Raw genomic sequence first — 17,132 nt, 5'->3', positions numbered from 1 at the left:
AACAGGGTCGGCTACTGAAGTTGCTTAAGTCACACCAGGTGCAAGCCATAAAATGTTAGCAGGCCTGAAGGCCAAATGATAGGAAAGACTCTTGTGAACGAAAAGTATGTGGGTGACATCCTGTTTCTGTTGAAGGTCAAGTTGCTGTTTTAAGATGACCTGTGTGTAAGCAATATGCACTTCCCCCAAAAAGATGTTGTTAAGGGTATAAAGGGGCCATGCAAAAGTAAACTTCAGACTTAGCCCCCAAGCTTTGTCTCACTGTCTCTCTCTCATTCACCAACGCCGTTCATCCTGAGGGTTCCCCTGGATCCTGCTGGGGCTGGACTCTGGCAGTTGAGCACCAAAAAATTGATGCTCTTGAACTGTGGTGCTGGAGAAGACTCTTGAGAGTCCCTTGGGTTGCAAGGAGATCCAACCAGTCCATCCTAAAGGAAATCAGTCCTGAATATTCATTGGAAGAACTGATGCTGAAGCTGAAACTTCAATATTTTGGCCACCTGATGTGAAGAACTGACTCGTTGGAAGAGACCCTGATGCTGGGAAAGATTGAAGGCAGGGGGAGAGGGGGATGACAGAGGATGAGATGGTTGGATGACATCACCAACTCAATGGACATGAGTTTGAGTAAGTTCTGGGAGTTGGTGATGGGCAGGGAATCCTGGCATGCTGCAGTCCATGGGGTTGCAAAGAGTCAGGCACAACTGAGCAACTGAACTGAACTGAATGACCAAATGAAGCTCAACCCTTGGTTCTGTGAAATAGCTTCTAAACAGAAACAACATCATCATTAAATCTCCTACCTCAAGCTCAGAAAATTTCAGTAAAACAAGTGCTCAATAGTAAAAGGGTTGAATAATTAAATCTATACTTGGTCAAATAAAAATTATTTTTCTACTACGGCTAGGGCTTGCCTGGTAGCTCAGATGGTCAAGACTTGTTCTGTGATGCAGGACACCCGGCTTCAATACCTGGGTCCTTTTAATTTTTGTTAAGGTTAAGGGAGTGCCGCTGGATTAATTCCTCCACTTACTTGCACAAATACACATTTGCTCTTAGTGTCTGAGGGCTGCTGACACTATGGACACCTGAGGACATGGATCAGGAGAAGAGGAAGTCACCACAGAGTAACAGGGTCCTTCACACAAACGCTTCAGGGGACAGGGAAGGAGTTCTGGAAGATAAAGTTTTTTCCCAACAAGTAAACAGGCCCTCCATAGAAAGGAGATTTTCAAGTCCTCAGGATTCTGAGGATTGACCCTGCTCTCAGGGAGGGTATCCAGCAGGTTTGGAAGTGGACCCTGTCATTCTAGAGGATAGGGTGAGGCTACACATCATCTCTCCCTTATGAGGTGCTGCTGGGAAAATACAATTGTCCTGCATTTAGAGTCTCCTCACCCATGTTCCCAGAGAAGAATCAGGATTCTGGTGGAATTATTGGCTCAGTCTGTGGATGACAACAGGTCTCCAGTAAGAAAACGGTGGAAAGAAACGGTGATGTCTGTAATAGTCCTGACCTCATGGTCCCCTGAAGCACAACCACAGGGACCTGAAGGAAATTGTTCTAGAAGGAACAGAAACATGGAAGAAGAGCTTGGACTTGTAATAATCAGCCTCTTCTGTAAATCAAACGCTGAAGAACACCCATCATTCGTTTCAAAGAGCTTAATGGCCAGAATGATCTGGTAAATTCCTAATAAATACAGAAAGCATAGAGCTGAGAGAGACTGGATTCCCATGTAAAGTAAGAGGGGAAAATGGAGCCTAAGATGAGGGCTACTGATGTGTTCCTGGACAAGAGGAGAGCAACATTTATGCATGAGAGACGGGAAGAAATAATGTGTATAATTACAAAAGTACATCACTCCTGACTTAAGACGAAGACCTTACTCATTTATTGATAAATATCCATTTGGCTGGGAACATTTGAAGTTATTGGGAAATAGATAAAATTAATAGTTTAGATTGTTTTCTTGATCATATTGTGAATACATACATGCAAATCAAAAAAGGGAAGTAAAAGTGTATAGAAACAATTAGAAAATGAAAACTACCGTGTTCCCTATTTAATGGCCTTGCTTAGAAAGCATGGCATCAGAGAACCTACCTCAAGGTTCCAGCAGACGCCGTCTCCACCAGCCCTGTAGCAGCCTCATCTTCCCCATGGCCTTCGTGCTCTCTCTACTGATGGCCCTGGTGCTGGTCAGCTACGGCCCGGGAGGATCCCTGGGCTGTGACCTGTCTCAGAACCACGCGCTGGTTGGCAGGAAGACCCTCAGGCTCCTGGGCCAAATGAGGAGACTCTCCCCTCGCTTCTGTCTGTAGGACAGAATGGACTTCGCTTTCCCCCAGGAGATGGTGGAGGGTGGCCAGCTGCAGGAGGCCCAGGCCGTCTCTGTGCTCCACGAGATGCTCCAGCAGAGCTTCAACCTCTTCCACACAGAGCGCTCCTCTGCTGCCTGGGACACCACCCTCCTGGAGCAGCTCCGCACGGGACTCCATCAGCAGCTGGACAACCTGGATGCCTGCCTGGGGCAGGTGATGGGAGAGGAAGACTCTGCCCTGGGAAGGATGGGCCCCACGATGGCTGTGAAGAGGTACTTCCAGGGCATCCATGTCTACCTGCAAGAGAAGGAATACAGCGACTGTGCCTGGGAAATCGTCAGACTGGAAATCATGAGATCCTTCTCTTCATCAACCAGCTTACAAGAAAGGTTAAGAATAATGGATGGAGACCTGATCTCACCTTGACATGACTCTCACTGACTAAGATGTCAATTCACCCTTGTACACTCAGGTGTTGTCATTTCAGAAGACTCTGGTTTCTGCTTTAGCCACCAAATTTTCTGAATTAACTCAGCCAATACATGTCAGTAGTAATAAGCAAGTAGATATAAAAGTACCCAGCTGTAGGGGTATCAGTCCATACCTGATGACTGCCTTGATATTATTTATTTATTCTTTATTTAGTTAATGTAATATTTTATCTCATCATATTTACATTTTCATATAAAAGATGTGTATGTTTACATTGTATTAAAATTTAGAAAATATATATTCCCCTATTTTATTAAAATTGTAACTTGTTTTATTTATTAAATACTTATCAAGGTAAACTTCTTGAGTTTTGTTTTTTTTTTTTGAAAACCTAAATCCTTATTTTGTCTATATATACCCATGGCAAAATAGTATTTGTTCATTTTATACTGTGGAACAGTTCTATGACTTTCTAAAATGTCTGTCAAAAGGTGGCATTCTAGGAATTTTCTGTGGGTGTAGTTGTTAGGACTCTGAGTTTTCCCTCAAGGGAGACTTGGTTGGGGAACTAAGATCCTAGAAGCTGTGGAGTGTGCCAAAAAGGAAAAAAGTGGAAAGGAGAATATGAAATTGTAGAAAATTGTTAATCTTGATAGGCATTAGTTATAGGCATAACTAATCTATACCCACTCATTACAGAATGGTTGATATAAATGTCTGAGGGAAGCAGTCCCCTCCTGCTGGAAAGCTGATGACATGCGGTGTTGATGGCCGCTCCTGACTCCTGTTACTCTGTCTCCCACCTTCTCCTCAGCCCTGCCTCCTCAGGACTGAGCAGGTCACCCCCTCACACAGCACCTTCACTGCCTCCATCACAGGAGCTCCGTTCTGTGCTGATTTCTTCTAGCTGCACGGTGTAGTCAGACTGGAAGCCACAGGAAGAGAGCCCAAGGGAAAGGAGTTCTAGAAATTCCAAAATCTCTGAATCCCAACTCCGCTATTTACCAACAGTGTGACCCTGAAAAATGTCACAAACACTACAGGTCAGTTTCCTCATCTTTAACATGGGGACAATAAGAGTGGTTTTCATATAATTACTGTTTGGATTCAATGAGTCCATATCACACAAGAGGCATCAAGCGCTCCTGGCAGAAATCCTCAGGACTGTGAGGATCACAGAGTGCCTGCCCGCAGGGAGGAGACAGGACAGCTGGCCTGAGACAGTGACTGGAAGGCAACACTGGAAAGGTGCTAGGCCCCTGGCAAAGGTATTTTCTTTTCACCTTGGTGCTAGTTCCAAAGTGCTTTCAGTGTGAGAACTTTCCATTGCTGTATGCTGAAGAGCATTCCAATTTCTGGGTTTCATATCTCTAAAAGCATTCTATGAGTTTGAAGGAAACTCTTTGAGAAAGCAGGATTGGTAGAAAATGCTTTGATCTAATATAAACAGGAATAATAGGGAAAGAATAGATCTTATGTCCTTGCAGATAATCAAACACATGCAGAGGCAGGAAGCAAAGAGCAGGGACTGTGAAGTCTATGGTTCTGCTCTCCAGTTCTGGGCCATGCCGGTGTCGGGGTCCAGCCCAGTGGGTCCAGGAACACCCAAGGGATGAGTGGCGTCGGCTAGGAAGAAGACAGACACACACAGAAGGTTGCGTAGAAGAGGTAGCTTTTTTTTATTTTTAGGATAGCTCAGTTGTTATAGAATGAACGTTACCTCCCCCTTAAGTCACCACATATTACATCAGATATTGGTTTCGTGCTCCTGTCAATATTTTTCTTTCCCATGTTTTTCCCCTATGCATTCATCTAGAACGTTTCCGATTACAGGGTTTTTTCTTAAATGTCCTGTACATAGTCTTCTTGCCTCAATGGCTTAACATTTTCATTCTAACAAAACAATGTTCTACAAATCTCAGGTATAGTGTAAATTCTTTGGACAATAAAACAATACATGGGATGGGTCACAGTAACATGTTTGACATTTCTGAGAATAGTACCATGAGAAAAACCTTGATATTTTTCTTTACCTGAAACCACAAAACCTCAATTTACAATGATTAACTATTAAATAGCAAAAACACCTCTAAAGCAGCAAAACACCTCTATTAATAGTGAGATAATGGCAGTGAAGCTGGTTAATATAAATCTTCTATTGAAATCCTATGTACCCCATTCTCTAATTCTACAAAAATACCTATAAAATCCGTGTTGTTTAAAGAAAGGGAAACAATGGACAAATAGCAGCAAGGAAATGGCAATAATAAAAACCCTCTCAACCAAGGAGCAAGTAAATTGAAGCAGATATCAACTTCTAAATCTAAATGCCTCTACTCTTTTCTATTTGAGAATGTTATTATCTTTTAAGCAAGCAGCCAAACTATACCTGTGGCCTTTTCTCTTTTTTTGACTTGATGTTTATGGTAGTGTCCTGAGCCAGAGCAATCATGAGCATTTCCAAAAAGGCTTGGACTTTTCCAGGGAGGCCTTATTACTATATATTTCCAAGAATTAATAGAGAGCCCTACAACAGTAAGACAGAAGGAGGAAAGGGACATACCGGGCCCCCGGGACAACCTCGAGGGGAAGAACTGTCTTGCAGTTTCTTCTCTCGTCCCATGACCTTGTCACAGCCTGGGCACGTCCTGGCAGCTCCCAACATGCCGGGTTGTATCCCAGTTCTCTTTTCCATAAAGTCCTTTGTCGATACTTGCTGGCAATGTCATCTCCTTGAGCTTCTGCATTGCTACTGAAAGACCAAAACCAAAAAAGAGTTCAGAAGTCAATTTTTCCACTTCTTGTACTAAAAAAGTAAGGGACATTATTACTGAATGAATTGTTTGATTTTCTGCAATCTCCAAGGGGACACACGCCAAGGGGCACCTTCCAGGATCGCTACTGCTAGTGCCCTTGTCCCCACGGCAGGCCACTGCGGACCCACCTCCACAGGAGACTCCAACTTTAGCAGGGAGGTCTGGTTCAGTCTCCTGTGGGGCCACTGCTCCTTTCACCTGGCTCATGGTGCTCGCAAGACTTTGTTTGTCCCCTTGGAGAATGGAGTCTCTTTTTCCCACAGTTCTGTGGAAGTTCTGTAATTAAATCCCACTGGCCTTCAGAGTCAGATTCCTTGGGGATTCCGAGTCTCTTTGCCAGATTCTCAGGCTTCGAAACCTGACATGAGGCTCAGAACCTTCACACCAGTGGGAGACTTTTTGGTATTATTGTTTTCCAGTTTGTTGGTTTCCCATCTGGCAGGTATAGGATTTGTTTTTATTGTGCTGAGTGCCTCCTACGTCTCATTGCAGTTTCTTCTTTGTCTTTGGATGTGGGGTATCTTTTTTTGGTGGGCTCCAGAGTTCTCCTGGGGATGGTTTTCAACAGCTAGTAGTGATTTCGGTGCTCTTGCAGGAGATGAGTGCGTGTCCTTCTACTCTGCCATCTTGAACCAGGAGCTAAGCCAAAACTTTGATATGAGACCATTTGAAATATGCTGAACTATCTCATGCACACCCACCATATTTATTTACCACCATGGATGTACATTTGGCTGAGATTTGGACAGGGAGTTAATTACTGGAAATAGGTATGTTTTCTGTCTTCAAACAGTATGATTTTGTAAGAAAGATTTTAAAAATCAATAAGTCAACATGCTGTACAGAAAATATTATTATTGAGTCATATCCAAGTTTCTGCAGTAACAACCCAGGGTTCATTGATAAAAATTGATCAACAAAGATCCCACAAATTTATACATTTCATTCACCATATTTCAACTTTAATTATTTTAAGAATTTCCTATAATCTGTACTTTTCAAGATCAAGGCCTTGCTTTTTAGTTTTAAACACCCCTCCCGCCCCCCTCCCCCCCACCACATCCTCCATCAGGACCTTCTAACTGACAGTCCCTTAAATGGGGAGGAATTGACTCCCCAGAGCAGGAGCAAGTCTCCATTTCTTATTCCCACCCAGCATCCTGCACAACGGTAGGATACTGCGGGTCCTCAGAGGTGTCAATAAAAGTGTAACTGTAATAATGATAATAATCATAATGATAAGCTTAAAACAGTTTTACCAGTTAGACTATTTGAAAATGACAATACTGCTACATTTCTTTGTTTTTATTTTTTATGGGTTACTCTTGTCTTCTCTGGTGACCATTATATTTGTTATCTGGGCATCTCTTTACTTTTCCCTCAAATTCCTGCATCATTTAGTCCAGTCAACTTTTCTGTCCTATCCTACAGTTTTCTCAGCTTTAAAACAGGGAGAAGGGAGTGGATATATGTGTACTTAGAGCTGGTTTACATTGTACAGCAGAAACCAACACAACATTGTAAAGCAATTATTCTCCAATTAAAATCAAAATAGGGATAATGAGACTACTGTACTCCATTCAATATACTACCTCATGTTATGTACTCTATATGATGTTAATATAAAAACTTACAAAATTATCTTAAATGAGTAGATTATATAAAGCATCAGGGACACATTCAACAGCTGGGAGAGTTGTTACTGTGACAGGTGTATACAAAGCTTTCACCATTATTTCATGTCTACCCTAAAGATGATTATGCATTATCTGTGCCTTGCTCTACTCAATTTTTAATGCAAAAATTCTACCTCTGCAAATTAGAATAAGTTAATCTTTTCTAGTATTGTACAAAGCATATCTACACATTTAAAAATTTTACTAGCAAATAAAATAATCTCATGACTTTCCCAAGCACACTGAGACATTTAGTGGGCATCAGGTCACCATGCAGTCAGCGCACTTGGCATACAAGATGCTTAATAGGTCGGAAATGGTGTATTAAGTGAAAATCTACATTATGCTGAAATAAAAAACATCTTGATTATGAATTTTAAAGCAACTTATCTAAATGAAATGACATTTTAAAAAAGTGAATAAAACTCTCCAATGCAAAACTATGTATACATTTGATAGCTTAACATAAGATCCTTAGATAAAGGAAATGAGAAGAAAAAAAGATTTTGAAAATTGAGATTAATTATTTAAGGTAGCTACTGGGTCATAAGTTTCTCAAATATGGCTTTCCCTCAATTGAACTGAGATAAACAAAGAAGTAATTTTGAAAACATTACAGATGATTTTGCTTCCACTGAAACCAGGAACTTAAAGTTGTGTTTTGGCATAAGGAATATTTAGACTTGGTGTGAATTTCAGACTTCTTTATAGATTTTAAAATATTTTCAACAACTTGAATGTTGCAGGAGAAATTAACCATTTATATTAAATAAAATCATTTTCCCTTTCCCCAGGGGCTCCTGTAAGTCTCAGTCTTGTCCTCAAGTCTTCCCACTGGATGGTCCCAATATCTAGATTACTGTGCAGAATGTAGATGCCTTTCCCCTTTCTGCGAATTAGTCTTTTTCCCCAGAAACAACCCAGAATCTGAAAACATAGCACAACATGCTCAGATTTCCAGTCATCAATCGCAGCATAAACGGGCACCAGTATAAACTGCTCTGGCTAAAATCTCCTCCCAGGAAGGGGAGGATGGACGCAGGGGCAGGTGCAGAAATCAGGCTGTGAGCAAAACCCCTGCAAAGCTCCCCTGGGCAGTCTGGCCCGAAAAGGAAGTTTCCTCACTGCTCCCGAGGCCCCAGGCTCTCCCTGGGCTTCAGTAGCGCCTAACTCAGCTGGAGGCTCCTGCCTACAGGGACTCCCCAGTCTGCCCCCCTCACCCCCGGACTTGGCGCTGGAGTTCGAGGTGCTGGACCTGGAGACAGGTCTGCCGGGTGAGCAGGGCCAGTTGCTCTGTTACAGGGAGTTCTGTGGTGCCCTCCTGGTCGCTGGGGCGCAGGAAAGGCAGATTTGAGCATTTGTTGAGCTGAAGCCCTGGGAGTCCGTTTCACTGAAGTGCTGATTTTGGGGGATTCCTGGTCTCTCAGAGGATGGCAGTGGTGATGATCACCATTCTCCAGGGCTGGAGAACATCACCCTCCTTGTCATCAGGGAAGGGGTTGGCATCTGGTGAGCTTGGCGATGCTGCAGATGTCGGGCTGTGCCCTCCTTTATCCAGCTGTTCCCAGCACCTTCCCGAAACTAAGATTTTTAAATAGGTCAGAATTGTCACTTTCTGCACTTTTCTCAATTTTGTCTCCACTGAAAAACTTTTCCCTTCTGGGCATCAGAGAATGTCACAGCTTCGATGCTTCTCATGTGTTTTTACACTGGAAATGAAATTTTATTCATGGAAAAGTCTCAATCCAAAAGGAGATATTCATCTGTATGAGTCAACTCAGCTTGAAAGAAAAACCTGAGGCTCAATCTCTCTTCTTTAATCTAAAAGAGAACTTAGAGGTGTGACTCCATAGTCTATTTCAACAGTTATTAAAATCCACATATATATTTTTTTAATTTATTTTTTATTTAATGTTATTATTTTTTGGAGGTTTTATTTTTTAATTAATTTATTTATTATTTTACTTTATAATATTATATTGGTTTTGCCATACATTGACTTGAATCCGCCATGGATGTACATGTGTTCCCCATCCTGAACCCCCCTCCCACCTCCCTCCCCATCCCATCCCTCTGGGTCATCCCCATGCACCAGCCCTGAGCACCCTGTCTCATGCATTGAACCTGGACTGGTGATTCCTCTCACATATGATAATTTACATGTTTCAATGCCATTCTCCCATGTCATCCCACCCTGGCCCTCTCCCACAGAGTCCAAAAGACTGTTCAATACATCTGTGTCTCTCTTGCTGTCTTGCATACAGGGTTATCGTTACCATCTTTCTAAATTCCATATATATGTGTTAGTATACTGTATTGGTGTTTTTCTTTCTGGCTTACCTCACTCTGTAAAACAGGCTCCAGTTTCATCCACCTCATTAGAACTGATTCAAATGTATTCTTCTTAATGGCTGAGTAATATTCCACTGTGTATACGTACCACAGCTTTCTTATCCATTCATCTGCTGATGGACATCTAGGTTGCTTCCATGTCCTGGCTATTATAAACAGTGCCGCAATGAACATTGGGGTGCACGTGTCTCTTTCAATTCTGGTTTCCTCAGTGTGTATGCCCAGCAGTGGGATTGCTGGGTCATATGGCAGTTCTATTTCGAGTTTTTTAAGGAATCTCCACACTGTTCTCCATAGCGGCTGTACTAGTTTGCATTCCTACCAACAGTGTAAGAGGGTTCCCTTTTCTCCATACCCTCTCCAGCATTTATTTCTTGTAGACTTTTGGATAGCAGCCATTCTGACTGGCATGATGTGGTACCTCATTGTGGTTTTGATAAAATCCACCAACTTTTAAATTGCCACATCTCTCTGCATTTCCTTTTTAAGGGTCTAATACATAAGGTTTCATTCTGCACAGTTATTTACAGGACCATAGCTCCTGTTTTCTGGTGGTCTACAGATATTAGTGGCATAATAGTGAACATGGGTTAATTCACAGAGCTCTCTTCATTCTGTCACCAAAGTGTGCTAACTGCACACACGTGTGACAACGTGCTTGGCGATGTGGATTCCAGGAGAGTTATGCGGGGATGATGACTGCCCTCCTGGGAGCAGGGGAGAGGACTCTGGAGGCAGGATGAGGAGGAAGGAGGCAGCACGTGCTCAGAGCAGCTGAGGGCCGGTTCTCAGAGCTGATGAAGAGGAGGGGCTGGGAGCAGCAGGAAGGTCTACTCTCACACAATCTGGGGCTCCTGAGTGTAGCCGACACCAGACGTTCATTTTGTGTTCTAAAACATCAAGACAACTTTAGCAGCAATCACAGAGGACACCCTTTACCTCAAATAATACACAGTTTGCAAATTAGTAACCTCTTTCTTCCACCCTCAGTTCAACCAAGAGAAGCTTTCCCTGCAAGTTCCTTAACACAGTCAAGGGTCTGCATGTTGAATTCCTAGTTCATTCTAGGAGATGGAATGCCTTCAGGACTGTGACGAGCCCAGGAGCCCAAGTTTCCTCCCTTTTGAGCAGTGCCTTATACATACTGGAGAGAAATCCTACAGTTCTTTGCTGAGGAAGAGATTCTAGGAAAGTTGTCTACTCTCCTAGAATTTTGATGTTTTGTTCCTGGCTAGGGAACTAGATCCTACAGGCCACAACAAAGACTTCCCATGCCACAAGTAAAGATCCCATCGGAGGCAAGGAATATCAAAGATCCAGCATGCTGCAACTAAGACCTGGCACAGCCAAATAAATACATAAAATAAATATTTTAAAATTCTTAAAAACCCAAAGAAAAACAACCCATCAATGGGATCATATCACAAGGTGGGATATTAGGGAGATTAGGGTTAGCAATCAATAAAATTCAGTTTTCATTTTTAATATTATAATTATTGTTACCCAGACTAAGATCAGGATCCCTTGGAATCATTTCATTCCCTTTCATTCTAATTTTTTTCTATGCAACTTCTCATTGCCCAGGTGGATTTGTCACAGATGCACAGCAAGGCTGGTCTCCTTGACCCTGTGACAGAGGGTTACTGTTTGAGCAACGGGGCTTCTGATTGACCGTCTCCCAAGAGCTGGTGCATGTGACTTCTTCCTTCTCCCCTTATACTGACCACATATGGATTAAAGGAAAGAAAAATCAGGTGACTGGTCTTACAAAGCTGATGGCAGTCCACAGACTCAGGACTTGGCCTTCCTTGAGCTTTTATCAGAAGCAGCCATGTCCCAGCCTTTCTGTTGTTCATATTGGCCTGATCCTTCCCTTCTGCCACAGCCTAGGCCCCAGCTATGCTGCCCTGAAGTTTGTTAACCCAGAATACATCACTGTGTCAGGGGAAAACCACTTCCCTTATTTCATATTCATGACAATGAGAGTTACCCTTGTTTTCTTGTTGCCCACAAAACAACTGTGGAATTTTACTTTCTAGCAAAATTTCAAAGAGAAACAAAAAAAACCTAACCTCTTGAAAGTGATGCAGCCCCTCGGGTTTTCTTTACTTCCCTTTACTGTTCTCACCTCATCATGAATTACAACCAGAGAAGGAGCAGTGGAACAAATCTTGTCCAATACGTCACTAAGTGAATATAAAAAGTTTAAATGAAAAATTACACTAAAGGAAAAAAGGCTATTTCTCCTGATCTAATAGACTGGGTCTCAATGTCCTGCATTCTCAGAGGAGAGAGAAAGAGAGAAACAGAGATGCCCGGTGGAGTCAACTGCCTGAATAAACGACTGTAACTCACTAGATTCTATGACATAAGCTTCCAACAAGAAACAACACCAGCACTGAATCTCCTTCCTCCAGCTCAGAAACTCTGAGCAGAACAAGTGTTGAAGAGTTTAGGTAAAAGAATTGAATAATAAAAACTATACTTGGGAAAGTAGATATTATTTATCTACTAAAAGCAAAATGATTGCTGTTGGAAATTCCTCTACCAACTTACACAAGCACACTTTTGCTCTCAGCATCTGAGCACTGCTAACACTTTGGACACCTGAGGAAATTGGTCAGGAGAAGAGGAGGTCACCATCAAGACCTAGGGTCCTTCACAGAAACACTCCAGGGGAGAGGATGGGGTTTAGGAAGATGATTTATTTCCCCAACAAATATACAATCCCTCCACAGAAAGGAGATTTTCAAATCCACAGGATGTGGTGAGCCTGTCCTCAGGGAGGGAGTCCAGCAGGTGAGGAAGGGACTCTGTCACTGCAGAGGACAGGCTGTGGCTCCATGTGATCTCTCCATTGTGAGTGAGGTGCTGCTGGGGAAATACAATTATCCTGGAATGAGAGTCTCCTCACCCATGTTCCCTGAGAAGAACCAGGATTCTGGTGGGTGTTTTGGCCCAGTCTGTGGAGGACAAGAGGTCTCCAGTAAGAAAATGGTGGAAAGAAAGGGTGATGTCTGTCATAGTCCTGCCCTCTTGGTTCCCTAAACACAACCACATGGACCTGCAGGAATGTGTTCTAGAAGGAAGAGAAATGTGGGAGAAGCTCATGGACTCATAATAATCAGCTTCTTCTCTAAATCAAACACTAAAGAAAACCGACCCTTTGTTTCAAAGAGCTCAACTGCCACAGTGATCTGGTAAAACCCTAAATAAATATGGAAACCATAGCTGAGGGAGTCTAGCTTCCTAGGTAAAGTGAGAGGGGGAAATGGAGCCTAAGATGAGGGCTACAAATGTGTTCTTGGAAAAGAGGACAGGAACATTTATGCATGAGAGAAAGGAGGCAATAATGTGTGTCATTACAAATGTAGTTCAATTCTAACTTAAAACAAAGACCTTTCTCATTAGATGATGAATATCCATTTGGATAAGCACATCAGAAGTTACTGGAAAAAGGTAAAATTAATAGTTTAGATTGAAGACAAGTTCTTTGACCATATTCAGAATACATAACAGAAAACCAAAATAGGAAGTAAAAGTGTATAGAAATGATTAGAAAATGAAAACTACCCTGTTCCCTATTTAATGGCCTTGCTTAGAAAGCATGGCATCAGAGAACCTACCTCAAGGTTCCAGCAGACGCCGTCTCCACCAGCCCAGCAGCAGCCTCATCTTCCCCATGGCCTTCGTGCTCTCTCTACTGATGGCCCTGGTGCTGGTCAGCTACGGCCCGGGAGGATCCCTGGGCTGTGACCTGTCTCAGAACCACATGCTGGTTGGCAGGAAGACCCTCAGTCTCCTGGGCCAAATGAGGAGACTCTCCCCTCGCTTCTGTCTGCAGGACAGAAAAGACTTCGCTTTCCCCCAGGAGATGGTGGAGGGCGGCCAGCTGCAGGAGGCCCAGGCCATCTCTGTGCTCCACGAGATGCTCCAGCAGAGCTTCAACCTCTTCCACACAGAGCGCTCCTCTGCTGCCTGGGACACCACCCTCCTGGAGCAGCTCCGCACGGGACTCCATCAGCAGCTGGACGACCTGGATGCCTGCCTGGGGCAGGTGATGGGAAAGGAAGACTCTGCCCTGGAAAGGATGGGCCCCACGATGGCTGTGAAGAGGTACTTCCAAGGCATCCATGTCTACCTGCAAGAGAAGGAATACAGCGACTGTGCCTGGGAAATCGTCAGACTGGAAATCATGAGATCCTTCTCTTCATCAACCAGCTTACAAGAAAGTTTAAGAATGATGGATGGAGACCTGATCTCACCTTGACAGGACTCTCACTGACTAAGATGCCACATCACCCTTGTACAGTTACCTGTGGTCATTTCAGAAGACTCTGATTTCTGTTTCAGCCACAAAATTTATTGGATTAGTTCAACCAATACATTGTCAGTAGTAAGAAGATAGTAGATAGAAATTATTCAGCTGCAGGGGTATCAGTCCATTAGTGATGACTGCCTCGGTGTTATTTATTTATTTATTTATTATTTATTTAGTTAATGTTTTATCTCATATTTATATTTTCATCTAAAAGATGTATATGTTTGCATTGTATTAAAATTTAGAAAATATATTCTATTTCATTAATATTGTAATTTGTTTTATTTATTCAATACTTCTCAAGGTAAACTTCCTGAGGTTTTTTTTTTTTTGAACACCTAAATGCTTATTTTGTCTATATATACCTATGGCAAAATAGTATTTGTTCATTTTATAGTGTGGAACAGTTCTATGACTTTCTAGGAAATGTTTGTCAAAAGATGGAATTCTGGGAATTTTCTATGGGTGCAGTTGTTAGGACTCTGAGTTTTCCCTCTAGGGAGCTTTGGTTGGGGAACTAAGATCCTATCAGCTGTCGAGGGTGCTAAAAAGAAAAAAGATATAAAGGAGAATTTGAAATTCTAGAAAATGGTTAGTTTTGATGCCATAGGCGTAACTATTGTATACCTACTCATTAAAGGATGGTTGATATACATACCTGAGGGAAGCAGTCACCTCCTGCTGGAAAGCTGATGACATGCGGTGTTGATGGCCGCTCCTGTCTCCTGTTACTCCGTCTCCCACCTTCTCCTCAGCCCCGCCTCCTCAGGACTGAGCAGTTCACCCCCTCACACAGCGCCTTCACTGCCTCCATCTCAGGAGCTCGGTTCTGTGCTGATTTCTTCTAGCTGCACGGTGTAGTCAGAGTGGAAGCCACAGGAAGAGAGCCCAAGTCTAAGGAGAGTTCTAGAAATTTCAAAACCTCTGAATCCCAGATCTGCTAATTACCAGCAGTGTGACCCTGAAAAATATCATTATAGATCAGTGATAACACTATAGATAACACTGTAGATCAGTTTCTTCATCTTTAATATGGGGACAATAAGAGTAGTTTCACAGAATTACTGTTTGGATTCAATGAGTGCATATCACACAAGAGGCATCAAGTGCTCCTGGCAGATATCATCAGGACTGTGAGAATCACAGAGTGCCTGCCCTCAGGGAGGAGACAGGAGAGCTGGCCTGAGACAATGACTGGAAGGCGACACTGGAAAGGTGCTGGGCCCCCGGCAAAGGTATTTTCTTTTCACCTTGGGTGCTAGTTCCAAAGTGCTTTCAGTGTGAGAACTTTCCTTTGCTGTATGCTGAAGAGCATTCCAATTTCTGGGTTTCATACTTCTAAAAGCATTCCTATGAGTTCCTAAGAAACTCTTTGAGAAAGAAGGATTAGTAGAAAATGCTTTGATCTAATACAAACACAAATAATAGGGAAAGAATAGAGATCTCATATTAGTGCAAATAATCAAACACATGCAGAGAGGCAGGAAGCAAAGAGCAGGCGCTGTGAAGTGCATGGTTCTGCTCTCCAGTTCTGGGCTGTCCCGGTTTGGATCCTAGTTCTCTTTTCCATAAAGTCCCTTGTCCATACTTGCTGGTAATGTCACCTCCTGGAGCCTCTGTATTGCTACTGTAAGACCAAAACCCAACAGAGTTCAGAAGCCAATTTTTGCCCTTCTTATACTAAAAAAGTAAGAACCATTATTAATGAATGAAGTGTTTGCTTTTCTGCAACCTCTAAGGGGACTCACGTCGAGGGGCAGCTTCCAGGATTGCTGCTGCTAGTGCCCCGTCCCCAAGGCAAGCCACTGCTGACCCATACCTCCACAGGAGACTCCAACTTTAGCAGGGAGATCTGGTTCTGTCTCCTGTGGGGTCACTGCTCCTATCCCCTGGGTCATGGTGCATGCAAGATTTTGTTTGTCTCCTTTGAGTACGGAGTCTTTTTTCCCCCACAGTCTTGTGGAAGCAAAGTCAGATTCCCTGGGGATTTCCAGTCTCCTTGCCAGATCCGCAGGCTGGGAAGGTTGACAACAGTGGGAGAAGTCTTTTGGTAGTATTGTTTTCCAGTTTGTTGGTTTCCCACCTGGCGTGTATGGGATTTATTTTGTATTTGAGCGCCTCCAACCATCTTGTTGAAAAGAGAACTTTGGACGTGGGGAATCTTTTTTGGGTGGGCTCCAGAGTCCTCCTGTGGATGGTTTTCAATAGCTAGTTGTGATTTTGGTGTTCTCACAGGAGGAGATGAGTGCATGTCCTTCTACTCTGCCATCTTAAACCAGAAACTAAGGCAAAACTTTGATATTTGATCATTTGAAATATGTTGAAGCATCTCATGCACACCCACCATGTCTTTAATTCAGCACCATAGACCTAAGAGATTTGAACAGGGGGTTAATTACTGAAAACAGGTATGTTGTCTGTCTTCAAATAGTATGATTTTCTAAGAAAGATGTTAAAAATCAATATGTCAACGTGCTGCACAGAAAATATCATTACTGAGGCATATCCAAGTTCCTGTAGTAACAAGCCAGAGTTCATTTATAAAAATTGATCAAAAAAGATCCCACCAATTTATACATTTCATTCACCATATTTCAATGTTTATTATTTTAAGAATTTCTCATAGTCTGTACTTTTCAAGATCAAGGTCTTTCTTTTTAGCTTTAAACACCCTTTCCCCACACACATCCTCCATCAGGACCTTATAGCTGAGAGTCCCTTAAATGGGGAGGAACTGACTCCCCGGAGCAGGAGCGAGTCTCCATTTCTTATTCCCACCCAGCATCCTGCACAATGGTAGGATACTGCTGGTCCTGGGGGTGTCAATAAAAGTGTAAATGTAGTAATGATACTAATAATTATGATAAGTTTAAAATAGTTTTACCAGTTAAACTGTTTGAAAATGACAATCTTGCTGTTTTTTTGTCTTTTGTGGGTTACTCCTGTCTTCTCAGTATATTTGTTATTTGAGCATCTCTTTATTCTTCCTTCAGCTTCCTGCATCATTCAGTCCAGTTGGTTTTCCTGTCCTATACTACAGTTTCTCAGCTTTCAAATAGGGATATGGGAGTGGGTAGATGTGCAGTTAGAGCTGGTTTACGCTGTTGTAGAGCAGAAACCAGGACAACAGTGTAAAGCAATTTTTCTCCAATTAAAACTGAATGGGGGTAATGGGGATACTGTGCTCCACTCACCATACCATCTCATGTG

At 42.7% G+C, this 17,132-nt stretch overlaps 1 protein-coding gene and 1 pseudogene across 1 annotated transcript; both read left to right on the top strand.

Moving 5' to 3' along the window:
- The first annotated feature begins 2,157 nt into the window (after positions 1-2,157).
- LOC122685929 lies at positions 2,158-2,751 on the top strand (annotated as a pseudogene).
- A 10,532-nt stretch (positions 2,752-13,283) lies between these two features.
- On the top strand, positions 13,284-14,436 carry LOC122685926 (interferon omega-1-like). The gene has a single exon (XM_043890960.1). The coding sequence runs from the start codon at positions 13,284-13,286 to the stop codon at positions 13,869-13,871; it is 588 nt and encodes a 195-aa protein (XP_043746895.1). The 3' UTR covers positions 13,872-14,436.
- The last annotated feature ends 2,696 nt before the right edge of the window (positions 14,437-17,132 follow it).

The sequence above is a fragment of the Cervus elaphus genome, chromosome 29, assembly GCF_910594005.1.
Source record: "Cervus elaphus chromosome 29, mCerEla1.1, whole genome shotgun sequence".
NCBI classification, from domain to species: domain Eukaryota; kingdom Metazoa; phylum Chordata; class Mammalia; order Artiodactyla; family Cervidae; genus Cervus; species Cervus elaphus.
Note: the sequence above shows the minus strand (reverse complement) of the source record. Positions and strands in the feature narration are given on the sequence as shown.